Source organism: Spea bombifrons, chromosome 10 (genome assembly GCF_027358695.1).
Source record: "Spea bombifrons isolate aSpeBom1 chromosome 10, aSpeBom1.2.pri, whole genome shotgun sequence".
Lineage (NCBI taxonomy): Eukaryota > Metazoa > Chordata > Amphibia > Anura > Pelobatidae > Spea > Spea bombifrons.
The window spans coordinates 6,027,596-6,041,940 of record NC_071096.1 but is presented as its reverse complement, the minus strand read 5'-3'; the positions used below and the strand labels follow the sequence as shown (position 1 = coordinate 6,041,940).

Below are 14,345 nucleotides of genomic sequence, written 5' to 3'. Positions count from 1 at the left end.
TTAAGAAGCTCACACCCTAAGGTTCCTTATGTTACTAGAAGAAGCACATAAGGCGCCTTGGCATTAAGTCTACCTGCCATCTTGATTTGAGGATATAGCAATGACAATATATCTTACTCCTCTCTTCCTATGTATATCAAAAAAGAGCAACAATATAACGTTCCCTGTCCCTGCTAACTTGTTACTATAAATGAATGACCCAGGTCATGGCTCTGTAGAATGTGGATGAGTATATTTTATGCTCATAGATGATTTCCCAAACACGCCTAGCCTGGGGAGTGTCGCTGCAGGGGTGAAGTTGAATTATTTTTTTTGTGGGATCGTGTGCTGTCACGTTAGGCACTAGTGATTGTCACGGGATAACAAGAAGGAATTTGGAACATGACAGTTTGACTGACTTTCATAAATGACCTAAGGGTTGGGTGTTATGTTTGCTATGGTTACCTCAGAACACCTTCACTTCAATTTTTGTAACTTCAGGAAAATACCTAAGCAATTAACGCAGTTCAGTAACATGGAGCTCTCTCTGGGTTAATATATATAATATATATATATTTACACACATGAAGGGATGCAGACGTCCAATTTATTTTTTGATTGTTCTCAACCAGTGCAATCCTGGAGATTAATTTCTTGATGCTATTAAGAGAAATGATCTCTGTGACTCTTTAAACCAAATGAAAAAGCCATATTAGTCACAGAAGAGAAATCCTAATCCATAGGTGATTGTTTTCTGGCAAGGAACAGATGTTGCATTATAGAGGGTATCAGTAATTTCTTGGGTATGAGCCAATGTAGATACAAACTAATCTGGGGGAAAAAAGGTTTATTTGAAACCATCTGTTTACTGTATCTTGATTTAAGAAAAGCAGACTCTGTTTGATGGACCCCCTACATCTGTGCATATAATCGCGTTTCATAGACAGGTTGGTGGGCGGTTTATAGTGGCCCAAAAAAATCGGATCTTCTTATTTGATGATAAAAAAATTGAAATCCAGAACTTTAGGAATTTAGTGAAAATTGCCTAGAATATTCATTGTCCACAATTTCTGATGTCCGCATGACAATAACCCATCAGACTCTTGATACCTTCACCTGGTTCTGATGGGGTTATACAGATTCTGTACACGGTATCTTGCCACAAATGACTTACAGCCTAATAAACAATGATAAGGTCCTCAGAACTTTGTTCTTTCATGCAGAGGTTCCAAAAACCGACAAGACTTTTGAAGAGCGCTTAATATTTAAGGCCTTCCTGCTGAAGTTTGTAAACGCCTATACGCCAATCTTTTACGTGGCTTTCTTCAAAGGAAGGTGAGTGGCACCAAGAACGTTTTTGCTCTGTATTTCTGGGGCCATGTCTCATGTTTCTGGAGAATGTACAGGTACCCTTGGTCACTACAGCATTCTGAGTGTTTTTTGTAAGCATTTATTGTAACTGTAACTGCTAAGAAAGGATGTAAATACTGAAAATAGCATTTTTTTTACTTGAACTTTTTGTGGTTTTCATTAGCGGGAACTAATTATATATATATTTACTTTTTATATGAGTGATTATTAATAAATTATCCAACTCAAAATAGTGAATTAATTCAGAATTATTGGGTATTTGGAGTACAGAACCCTTATCTATCCTACATGTTCTTTCGTGGCTATACATGATTCATATTAACCACCCCTTTTATTCATTAGGTTTGTCGGAAGACCAGGAGACTATGTCTACATTTTTCATTCATTTAGAATGGAAGAGGTATGAATCCATAATTTAAACATAACTATTTTTCAGAAGAATAAAGGTCTATAAACTAACTAAATGTGTCCGGATTCTGCGTTACTAATTTCCCATTTTCTGTAGTGTGCCCCAGGCGGGTGTCTGATGGAGCTCTGCATCCAACTGAGCATCATTATGTTGGGCAAGCAACTGATCCAGAACAATCTCTTCGAGATTGGAATCCCGTAAGTCCACCCCTCCCGTACATACTTATTATTTGGTCGAAGGGACGTTGGATTTAAATTAACCTTCTTCTTCTCTTTACCTCCCTAGGAAGATGAAGAAGTTGATCAGATATTTAAAGTCAAGAAGAGAAACATACCTGGACCATGAAGAGCATGTGAAAAGGAAACAACGTTACGAGATGGATTATAACTTGGAACCTTTTGCTGGGTTGACTCCAGAGTATATGGAAATGAGTATGTATGTTATGTATATATTTTCCATATCTACTAATAGCCTTGCCCTTAACAAATGGAAGATTGACTCCAGAGAATTACAAACACAGCTAGTTTGTCCGGTCTTTGGAATTTAAATGCAGGCACGTGACGTCTTCTATATTCCCTCGTCTTCAGACTCGCAAATCTCCAGATTAGTTGCGATTAGAATTGCCCACCATCTGCATTCAGAAGTCCACGTAGTATTTGTTTCAATACCATGATCTACAGAAGATAGTAATAATAAGAAACACTAAAACAAATAGGATTTAGTGTTTCCGCTTTCCAGAGAAACTTCTCCAACTTCTTGCATTCACACATAACAAATACCTTATTCTTTGTATTGTTTTATGTATTCTGCTCTCAGTATATGTGTTGAGCAGTAACAATCTCTCGCCAGGCTTCTGTGTAATCTGTGTTATACACGGCTGTGTTATAAGATGCCAAGTTTTGGATTACATATTGGCTTTTTTGGGTGAGGTGCTTGTTTTGTAGGGCAAGGCAGTAGTAGAGTTGGACAAATGTTGGCAAATGATTTATGGTTTTCCTGTTCACCACAGTCATCCAGTTTGGCTTCGTCACTCTGTTTGTCGCCTCCTTCCCACTGGCGCCGCTGTTTGCCTTGCTAAACAACATCATTGAAATCCGCCTGGATGCCAAGAAGTTTATCACTGAGCTCCGGAGGCCGGTAGCTGTCAGGGCAAAAGATATTGGTGAGTATTTTCCAGGTGGTTCCATGCTGTAGGTCTCAAAGTTCTCTAATAGCATGCAGCTGTTCATGATCAATGTTCCATATGAAAATTTTTTATATTTTATGCAGAATTAAAGAATTTTACCCCACTCCTGAATGTTTTAGTGCCTCAAGTGCCCTTTCCTCTATAGGGTGTCAGTGGAAACCTGGCAACCTTCATTCTTGACCACCTAAAAGCATCTCCAAAATTGTAGCTTATCAACAGCTAAAGTTCTATTAGTTGGCTGACCCGAAATACTCAAGCACTTTTTTTGTGTGTTCGACTTACTAAGAACTGAAAACATCATTGTTATTCCATAGAGCTTCAACGTCACATTAATGGGTAGGCTCCGTTCCCCAACACCGGATGTTTCATTCTCCATCATTTTATTTCCTTAGTAATTCTAACCCTATTTGGTAGTTATTAAAAATAAAATAAAAAATAAGTGTTCTCTTCTTCACGCTCTGTGGATTAATTTAAGAGACCTGATATGAATTAATTATACAATATTTTGGCCACTTTGATAATGTTTTTTTCAGTGGATACCTCTCGTCTAAATTGCACTTTTCTTTGAGAAATGCCTCTAGTCTATTTTCTTCCAAGTGTGTACAGAAAGGTCCAGCTGGATATTGTAAGGAGAAGTTTGTGTGAGAGATGTTCTTCGTCACTCCGAACCTTAGCTGTAGCTATGACATGAAGTAAACGGCGGCGGGCACTTGATGTTGCTCCTTTCCTTAGCTATTAATAAATTGTAACATTATCAGGGGGGATCTCATTATGCAAGTTAAACATCGTTTAACCAAGACTTCTTATGTTTAGACAAACCTGCATTAAAAATGGTATGGATTTCATCAGGCGAGTCTAATTTTAGCTTCAATTAACCCCTTTATCACAATAGGGCTCTAAAGAAACTACTGTATGCTGTTAATTTAGCCCACATCAGCTGCCTTAAATTGAGCAGTTAAGATTCTGACATATATTTCAAAGGGGCAACGTGATATGTTTCATTGTGGCAACGTAGGTTTCATGGCAACAACTCATTTCTGCTGTTTGGTGGCATCTCAAGCTTTGTCCAGCCTTTAGCCTTTCCTTCCAGTTGAACCACTTGATGGTTTTCCTGGACATTGGATGCATGGTATCCTTTGGATTACGTTGTTCATTTGGCAAAAACCTAGTGCCAAGTAATGTATAATCACTGGTCAAAAAAAAAAAAGGTGGTTTGTCATTGGATGATATGTGATTGGGCATGGACAGAAAGAGTACTTTTTTGTTCTTATAACTTTTTAAGTAACAGGGTTAACCTCTTATGAAAATGTTGTTGCCAGTTCTCCCTGTAATGATTTTAACTATGATGATGATTCTTTAAAATGATTCTGCTTGAAGTGGGAATGAACATGTAAAATAGTCAACTTTTTTTTTTGTGTTTTATAAGCAATTGACAAGCCCTCGTGCTTCCATGCTGTGTGTCTTTGTAGGTATCTGGTATAACATCCTCAGGGGCGTTGGGAAGCTTGCCGTCATAATAAATGTGAGTTTTCAAACTTTATAAAAATACTTTTATTTACTTCTGCTGTACGTGGAGTTAGACTCGCTACCCGCCTAATCTACACGCCTTAAGTACGAAGCCTCTAAAGCCTGCTGGTTGTTTGTATTACATCGTATACGTCTACCAGCTTTGTATTGTTCAAAGCAGTTGTCAATTTTTTTATTTTTACACGTTATTCCACTCTGCAAATGATTACATTTTGTTTCTCAGGGACATCCACATGAAGTCTGTCCTGTAACGCTCTCCTCTGCTTTCTCATGACATTCTTAAATAGCCCGATATCTCTTTCATGTGTTTCCACATAACAGATAGGCTTTCACTGTCAAGAGACCACCTGTCCTGTTGGATTCCTCTCTATGATATACTCATTGCATGTTTTACGGTGCTTTCTGGCTCATCATAAAATACTTTCCCTATACAGGGAAAGCATAAAGTATCTGCTCCAGTACCTACAGCCTGGAAACCCCTTCCAGCCGTGTTTCCCAGCTCTTTAGGCCGTTGCTTCATAGAGGCAAATATAGGCCGCACTATAAGGAACCCAGGAATAATTAGTTTATCTGTAAAGGACTCCCAACTTTCCTGCTTATCACACAGTCCCATCAAGCTCTACCTCTGTCCTGGTGGGCCCGATAAATAACATTTGTTTACTGTTACCGCGCAGGCCTTTGTCATATCATTTACTTCGGACTTTATTCCACGCCTCGTCTACCTGTACATGTACAGTTCGGATGGCACCATGCACGGCTTTGTCAACCATACCCTCTCCTACTTTAACGTCAGTGATTTCAAACCCGGCACTGCGCCAGGCATGGAGCAAGACCTGGGATACTCTGTCGTCATGTGCAGGTAGATTTAAAGGACCCAAAAAGTTCATTATAATGTATTTAAACCGGGGGGGGGGGTTGCATTTTATCTGTATTAAAAACTAAGATATAATTCCGTGTTATTTTGTTTTTAGATTTAAAGATTACCGTGAGCCCCCATGGTCAGAAAACAAATATGATATTTCCAAGGATTTCTGGGCAGTGCTGGCAGCAAGATTAGCATTTGTTATAGTCTTCCAGGTAAGATTTGTTCTAAATAATTAGGATCAATTCTTATACAATGAAAGTGAGTCTTTTAAATTGACACTTTCATCGTTTCATGTAATTATCCTGTCTTCAGGCTATAAGAAGGACTTATATGGCCAAAAAGCGTTTTCTGGGAGAAGTACACGTATGGCCAAAGCGCTAATATACAACTGCCTGAAAACGTTTATAAAATGCAAAAATCTTTAAAATAGAAAACCATATAATATTTAATCTGCTACTAGTAATAAAGAACATTGGGCGTTATTCTTTAGGCACAGGCTTACTAGCCATGAGCTTTTTGCTTGAGGTAGGTTAGAAACTGTGCTCTTTTCTCATTTTTCTCGTACTCCTCTTGCAGAACTTGGTGATGTTCATGAGTGAATTTGTGGACTGGATAATTCCAGACATTCCCAAAGATATCAGCGAACAGATTCATAGAGAGAAGGTGCTCATGGTAGAGGTCTTTTTGAAGGAAGAGCAAGGAAAGCTTCAGATGCTGGAAACCTGGAAAGAACACGAGAAGAAGAGAGAGGAGAATTGTAACAGCCAAAGTCCCAAAGTCTCGCGCAGTCAGAGAGGCAGCACAGCGTCTGCTTACTCCTATCGTGTGGACGTGTAGAGGACGCCACGTTCAGGACATGGTTGAACATTCATTCCACTGACAGAAGAAGTCATCAGGGACTAGACTAGTGAGCCATCATGGGCCCTCGCCTTTAAGGCCATTTGACTCCCACCTTTTGAGAGGACCACGTCTTGTGAGATGAGCGACGCAGGAAGCTTTTCTTCCCTTTGACTTGGAGGCCGCTGCCGATGTCTGCATGTTTGATAGTAGCAGTAGAATGCAATAAACTCCTGTGTCTGCTCTGTTCCTGTGCCTTCTGGGAATCTTGCCTACAGTCTCTAAACCTTACAGATAGATACAGCTGGGTTCTGTAGTCTGTTGTACTAAGCTGCACAATGGTCCTTTTAGGGTTTAAAAAAATGGCGCGGTGGCTCGATTTAAATGTATAGATCTTTTAACAGCACTGGATGTGTCTTATGCTGACATTCCAAAATGAACATATTCTGTGCTTCGGGAGCACTTACATATTGAAGACAAATGGAGTTTGTGAGTTTTTTTGAGGGGCCCGTGGGTAGAACAACCTATTATATCTGTTGAATGCTGCACCAACTCTTTTGATGTGAAAAGGCTTCTCCCCCAATTAACCGTCTGTACTTTTTAAAGGGGGTTTAACTTTTCACATCCAAAACCACCTTGTGCTATTAACTCGTGCACTAAAGGGGTTGCAGATAAAATATATATTTTTTTCGAAACTACCTATGCAATGTAAAGATGCCCTCTCTTTATATTACTCTTTTTTTTATCTATTTATTGATTTAAGAAATATATTTTCAAACAAATCGATTCAGGTGTCCTTCAAGTGCAACTTTTAAGTATCTGTGTGAAGCAAATCCAAACGTTTCTGTGCCACGGCTTTGTTTTTCCCATCTGGCACTCAAAGGGTTACTCCATGCAATACTACGGGGGTGCAGGGTATTCGCTTTCCAATGCTGGATCTTGCACCCCGAGAAACTCTGGTCTCCGGCACAAAGTTAATTCTCGGATATTAATAAATGTGCATAAAAAATGCATTTTTTTTCTATTTTTATGTGTATTGTAAGTATATGTTAAAAAAAAATGATTTTAAATGGTTCTTCTTGTTGTTCTGTCACGTGATCTCCGACATGACGTGGCTAAGGCATTAGGTTGTGCGTCAGCCACGGTTACCGAGATTAACGGGAACTCTGTTTTCACACCGTGTGAAGATGGTCCCACCAGAGTCTTGAAGTCCTGTAATGTGGTTCTGAGACTTGAGCAAAAGGAATGGGTTATGGTTTTTGGGCATGGCCTGTCTTCGTTGTATGTACGGTAGATGGATGTCGTACAGATGCAGATATAGCTCACATTAGTATTATTTGCATCAGGTTCGTATTTAAATTCAAACGTCCAAAACGTGGTGGGTAAAGATCAGAAGTGTTTCTAGTTGCAGGCAGTAGAAAAGCCTTGAATGTGTATATAATACATTTTCCAGACGCATACTAGAGTATTATATTCTTGAAATGTTGCTCATCCCATCTGGCCTTTTCAGAGACGATCGATCCAAGTTAACCGAATATCCACCCTCTCCACAAACTTCTACGGGGCATTTAAGTTTCCAGTATATGTGAACCTAAGAGGGCTGTGGCATTGTTCGTGAAAGGTTTGGGGGTAACTACCACTATTGCCCTAACCGGTAATGCTTGTCAGCAGCTAACGGCACAAATAACCTCTTAAATAACTGCATTTCTGATGCTCAACCAAACCACATACATAACTGACTTACACGAAGAGCGCGTGTTGGGTTTGTGGTGTATGTGATTCATTCTGAGATTCTGTATATAAACAACACATCAGATTTTTGTTTCTTTTCATGGAATATTTTTTAAAAAGAAAAATCTATACAAATGTTGTTCTACGTTTTTGATTTCATAATAAATTCTAATGCAATTAAGAGGATTCTGTGTGATTTTTTTTTTTTAAAGCCAGGAACGGATAACATAGTTAATGAAGCCTTGAACAATGCATTTTCAATAATCTGCTCCCTATAATCTATACCTACATAGAATAAAGATCCGATTACAAATGAACAAATGTCTTGCGCTAATGGTTTATGGTATCAAACCGGTATCATCGACAGCTGCTGAAATGGTTCCATAAACCATTCATGTAGAACTCTAAATTTAGAATGGTTTGAGTAACTTTGCAAAGCAAAAGATCCAGATTTATAAAACCTCTTATCAAAAATGAGTTGTAGGATTAGGAGGAGTTTTATGAAAGTCATTTCCTTTTCCAGCCGATAATCTAAGATGAATATTTGCTTTGTGAATAAGCGGGTAGCGGGGTGGTTGTCACTCACCGCTTGAATGTGCGGAGTAGGTGGAACAGGGCAGTTTAAGCGCATCGGCTCCGATCATCTTGCAGTAGTGAGTTATTTGCTGACCCAGAGCCAGACCTCAAAAGATCCCAATGCCATCTCTGCAGTCGGGAACATAATTACATCTGAGACTGAAGCCGGTGATTAATCCTTTAGGCATTGGTTTGATTCCAGCTTTCTAGTGTTTTAAACAGTCTGGCCAAATCATCTGTGCCTCTTTACACATGAAGTATAGATAATTATTTGGGGTTCTAGAAAGCACGCTAGAGAAAAATATAAATGGGACAAATTACTGGTCTACAAGGTATGGTGTAGGCATCGCAAGCTGTTCTAGATGCACTGACTTTTATACCTATACATTCTGCAGGATTAACAGCCCTTCTTGCTGGAGTGGATGCTTTGGAGAGTATTCCTTAGACTCGTGCCTTGTGAGGGACAGTATATTTCAAGTTGGGACTCTATACATGATAGAGGAAGCTGTGGATGATAGAACCATGTGTAGCATAAACTTGCTTTGACTGCTCACGCTTGTTGGTATCCTTGGTAAGACCGTGTAAGGGCTTATTTTATTGCTTGGCGGTAACATGTCGATGTTTCCCTTTGGTCAATATTATTCTGCTTTGGAAAAAACAAAACCATTACAAATAATTCTTCACCAAATAAACTGGAATTGATGCAAACGGTTTTTTTTTTTGGGGGGGGGGATAACTGTATACCCATACAGCACATATTTTGCCTAATAGTTAATGGAAGTGGCATTTATTTTTGTAAGACTTTTAGCACCAACAGTAGCCACTGGTTTTTGGTGGACAACTTGGAATGTTAAGACCGCTCAAAGCCGGCCACCACCTTCCTGGGCAGCCAACCTTTAACATCTATGTTGTCTAAGCATGGAAACTAATTACGGAGATTATGAATTCAGAGACTTTTATCCTTGCCAAGCAAGCGTCTAACTGCACCCATGTTCTTCTCACACTTCCAAAGTTTGGGCTATGTAAGTTTATATATCTGATTGACTCTAAAGGTCAATGTTTCACTATTACGAGTGAAAGAGGAGAAGATGTATCTGTGCCATAAACCTGCGTCCAGTCAGACCTTATTACTCAATACAGAAGCCCAAATCTAGTGTTACAAAAAAAAGACCACCAGGTGGGGAATGTCTATCCTTTGGGTTGAAGGCCTCTTGGCCAACGAAGCATCAGGAGATATTGAATGATTTATGGAGGAACGTTTAAACGTGAGTCGGTTTATAAGGATGAACTGTTCCTTGTTTACATTTTCGATATCCGTAGATAGTGAGATACAGAGCACAGCCGCTGGATCCGGTAAAATCAACAATGCTTTCTAATTTAGGCAACAAAAGGACTTCCAAGGCGGCTGATGAATTGCCGAGAATGCAAAAGAAAGAATTCATAAAATAAATTTAAATATTTATTTGTTAGTTCGGCTTCTAGAATTAAGTTTAGAACAGGGAACAGACGAAAAATGTGGTTTCAGTTATGTGTTCATTGATTCGTTCCTTTCATTTTAAGGATGCCCTGGAGACCTTTTCAGTTATGGCTGCCCTTGTGCATCCGAATAATTTGTTCCATAACTACGGTAAAACAAATAAGACGTATCAATGTGCCATTAACACCAAATGTAGCTTGTCATACTTTCCTAAAGGTTGCAGCACAGGAAGCACTTAAAAAGAACAATGTGGTGTTCACCCTTTTACCTTGCCATGGTGGGTGGTCACCTTATTGGTAACACCGATGGAATGAGGGGTGGCCATTCTTAGAAGTACCATATACTTTGCCAAATAAATATACTTGATGTCAGCTGACTCCCTTTGTGGTCTGGATCACTGGGGCAGGAATGGACTCTCCTTGCAAACTCCACTAACCTGGGTGGTCTGAAGGATGGCAGAGCCACTCAAGCAGCAGTAGAAGCATGGAGGCCAGGAGGCAGATGTACCAGGACCGAGGAAGGAGAATGGTTAGAAGGTCCGGAGGTCAGGGCAGGCGGCTTTAGGTTTGTTAATGGCAAACAGATATGGGTAAAGGCAGGCAGTGAAAATCATAGCGACCGGACCAGAGGTAAAAAAGTGAAGGCAGGTGAATATAAAAGGAGTAGAAGACGGGTAAAGGGGATACAGTGAACGGTTACATACTTCCACAGGGGCACTGGAATAACCAAGCGCTGAAGGATTTGGTGCCCATTTATAGTGTCATCCATTAGCACTATTGATGTTACTGACGGATGTTATTGCCCTATTTGTTTTGTATGAGCATGGGTGCACTTACTACTTCCATGCAGGTTGTAAACACGAGCTCGATGAAGGCGGACAGGCCGCACGAATAACTCCAAAATCCCGGGTACGACCTGTCAAGTTCCAAGAGTTATACAGGAAATTGTTAAGAATGATTATAATAAAAAGCACTGGGTTATCATGAGTTAAAGTAGATAAGGTAATGTTGATCCAAGGTGAGTCCAACTGCCCTGGAGTCGAGAAGGATTTCTTTTCCCTTTTAGATGACGTTACTGTCTCGGTGGGGAGTTTTTGCCTTCTTCTTGATCAACTAATATGGGTCTGTGGAATGGTTGAACTTGATGAACTTTATGCCTTTTTTCAACCTAATTAACCATGAAACTAGGTAACGCATCACACCAGGTATTTCATACAGATGTAATTATAGGCATAGCTTACCGACATATTAACACCAGGAAAATGCTTAGGTGTCTGTTTCAATAACGCAAGTGTGATGTCTCAGGACTGGATGAGGAAATAAGGTTTTAAGGTTTAAAAGACAAAAATGCCATAATGGGCTTCTGTTAAAACGCATTTCCCATTCGAGAGTTAAATGACTTATTTGTCCTGGGTTGAAAGGTTGTATATCGCCCCCATGAGGCGTTCCAAGGTCAATGCATCGTCTCACGTCCCTATGCATTGACTTGCTGTTGCTCAGAAATAAAGCAATGGGTTATGTGGGTTATATCTGTGATGATTTCTCTTATGCAAATGTTTCCAGGCAGTGTTATCACAGACTTAGAGTTACCACCGATTCAGGGATGGAAGGGGTCATATTTATATCAGGGTCACGCTGGGTTCACAGCCCATTTCTTGTTGGGGACATCAGTGTCTTCTACCGGGAAACAAAGCTAAAGAATCTTTGAAGTTGATACTTTATATTAGACCAACATAGAAAAAAGATGTAAAGTTACATAAACCTACAAAATGTAACGTTACATAGTAACATAGTAACATAGTAACATAGTTCATAAGGTTGAAAAAAGACCAAAGTCCATCAAGTTCAACCTATATACATATTGTGTCCCTACCGTGTTGATCCAGAGGAAGGCAAAAAACCCTTATGAAGCAGATGCCAATTGCCCCATACCAGGGGGAAAATTCCTTCCCGACTCCAAATATGGCAATCAGAATAAATCCCTGGATCAACGTTCTGTCCCTATTAATCTACTATCCATAACTTGTAATATTATTGCTTTCAAGAAACACGTCCAGGCTCCTTTTAAACTCTTTTATTGAGTTTACCATTACCACTTCCTCTGGCAGAGAGTTCCATAGTCTCACCGCTCTTACTGTAAAGAACCCCCGTCTGTGCTGGTGTAGAAACCTTCTTTCCTCCAGCCGTAGAGGATGTCCCCTTGTTATAGATACAGTCCTGGGTATAAATAGGTCCTGGGAGTGATTTCTGTACTGCCCCCTTATATATTTATACATAGTTATTAAGTCCCCCCTAAGCCGTCTTTTCTCCAAACTAAATAACCCTAATTCTGATAATCTTTCTGGGTACTGCAGTCCTTCCATTCCCCTTATTACTCTGGTTGCCCGTCTTTGAACCCTCTCCAGTTCCACTATATCTTTCTTGTACACTGGTGCCCAGTACTGTACACAGTATTCCATGTGTGGTCTGACTAGTGACTTGTACAATGGTAGAATTATTTCCTTGTCATGGGCATCCATGCCCCTTTTGATGCACCCCATGATTTTATTTGCCTTAGCAGCAGCTGCCCGACACTGGTCGCTACAGGTAAATTTACTGTTAACCAAGACTCCTAAGTCCTTTTCCATGTCAGTCGTCCCCAGTGTTTTCCCATTTAATACATATTCCCAGCCTGGATTTTTCTTCCCCATGTGCATAACCTTACATTTATCCGTGTTGAACCTCATCTGCCACATCCCAGCCCAAGCCTCCAACCTATGCAGATCCATTTGTAATCGTGCACTGTCCTCTATTGTGTTAACCACGCTACAGAGCTTAGTATCGTCTGCAAAGATTGATACTTTACTATACAATCCCTCTACAAGGTCATTAATAAATATATTAAAAAGAATAGGACCCAAAACTGACCCCTGTGGTACCCCACTAGTAACAGTCACCCACTCAGAGTATGTACCATTAATAACCACCCTCTGTTTCCTATCACTGAGCCATTTACTTACCCACATACACACATTCTCCCCCAGCCCAAGCATTCTCATTTTATGTACCAGCCTTTTATGTGGCACCGTATCAAATGCTTTGGAAAAATCAAGATATACGACATCCAGCGATTCTCCCCGATCCAGTCTTGAGCTCACCTCCTCATAAAAGCTGATCAGGTTAGTTTGACAGGACCGATCCCTTGTAAACCCATGCTGATATGGAGTCATACATTTATTTTCAAATTATTTACATGTTCAAAAAAAAGAATCAACTTTGACTAAAGACTGGAAACCCTTCAGAGCCGATATCCCAGAGGTGCCCCTGGTAGAAGCAGGCAATGCTATAATAAGCAGGGAATGCAATAAACCCTCGGCTTGGAGGAAAGAAGAAAAAGAGGGGATGGGGTAGAAACAGTTAAATATGAGATTTGCCACTCCGCAAGGTAATTAGTTCTGATTCTCTGAGCCTCTAAGCCAGACCTGTAAAGTTCCTAGGTATGCATCATCTGTGAACAGGTGGGTCACCAAAGCCCAAGCGAGTCTGTGACCTGGTGCCATTCTTTCAGAAAAGAAGTAAATAAAGCCTACACCAGGCCCACGTGGAAAGCATCCTCCAAGTCAACGTTTTAAACTGTTGAGGATTTTTATCGTGAATCGTTTCAGCCACTAGATGTCGCTACAGAACCACCCGATTTTCCGCATAAACCTGAACCTCCGGGAGCTCCCCCTACCGCAAAACCTTTACAAAGCAAATTGGTTTCCTACCGTGTGAAAGTAACAAACAAGCAAAAAAGCAGCTTTATAACCGAGTATCAAGCTCACCGGCAGGCAATCAATCTTCCAGAGTCATATCGAAGCACATGGCTGAGCTCCAGACACTCGTCTCGATTTCGCCTTCTGCTCTCTAGAATAAAAGCCCTCAACGCTCTTACAGTGAATGTGAATACAAAATGTATAAGAGTCGCTGACAACCAATGAAAAGCTCCTGTGGATCGGTCTAGTAATTCATCATTGCTCATACCCCCTTTGGGTGAAAAAGTTGAAAATCAAAAAACAAAAATATTGTAAACTACAAATAAAGAGGATTTTGGGAAAAAAAGAGTGTGATCGAATCCTTATTAATTACAACTTATTAATTCTGGGAGCACTTACCGTGCATGTGGGTCTGAACATATCTCCTGCACAGAAAATAGCTGGAGGGTGGGGGAAGGGAACCATGTATATGGGGGGGTTCTGTTGCAAGAGGGACATCATGAAAGGGACCACTTACAGCGGATATCATATTTATTAACGTGTTTTTATGGCTAGAGACTCCCTTTAATTCCATAGGGGGGGAAACTATAAGTAATATTTAAATTAAAAACTTTTACTCTCTCAAAAAGGTTGACACGACAAAGTATCTTGACA

At 40.1% G+C, this 14,345-nt stretch overlaps 1 protein-coding gene and 1 long non-coding RNA gene across 4 annotated transcripts in view; one reads left to right on the top strand and one right to left on the bottom strand.

Moving 5' to 3' along the window:
* The window catches only part of ANO1 (anoctamin 1), a 74,207-nt gene extending 67,044 nt beyond the window's left edge, over positions 1-7,163 (top strand). For all 3 annotated transcript variants that reach the window (XM_053448778.1, XM_053448777.1, XM_053448779.1), the window contains 9 exons: positions 1,203-1,314; positions 1,693-1,750; positions 1,856-1,956; positions 2,045-2,190; positions 2,769-2,921; positions 4,415-4,467; positions 5,147-5,331; positions 5,444-5,549; positions 5,914-7,163. In XM_053448778.1, coding sequence (XP_053304753.1) covers positions 1,203-1,314; positions 1,693-1,750; positions 1,856-1,956; positions 2,045-2,190; positions 2,769-2,921; positions 4,415-4,467; positions 5,147-5,331; positions 5,444-5,549; positions 5,914-6,174 — 1,175 coding nt within the window. In that variant the 3' untranslated portion in view covers positions 6,175-7,163. The remainder of the gene's footprint in view (positions 1-1,202; positions 1,315-1,692; positions 1,751-1,855; positions 1,957-2,044; positions 2,191-2,768; positions 2,922-4,414; positions 4,468-5,146; positions 5,332-5,443; positions 5,550-5,913) is intronic.
* On the bottom strand, positions 5,716-13,880 carry LOC128467221 (uncharacterized). The gene is made up of 2 exons (XR_008345699.1): positions 13,761-13,880; positions 5,716-6,059 (listed from the first exon to the last, which is right to left on the bottom strand). It is a non-coding gene; the product is annotated as an uncharacterized LOC128467221 (long non-coding RNA).
* Between the last annotated feature and the right edge of the window lie 465 nt (positions 13,881-14,345).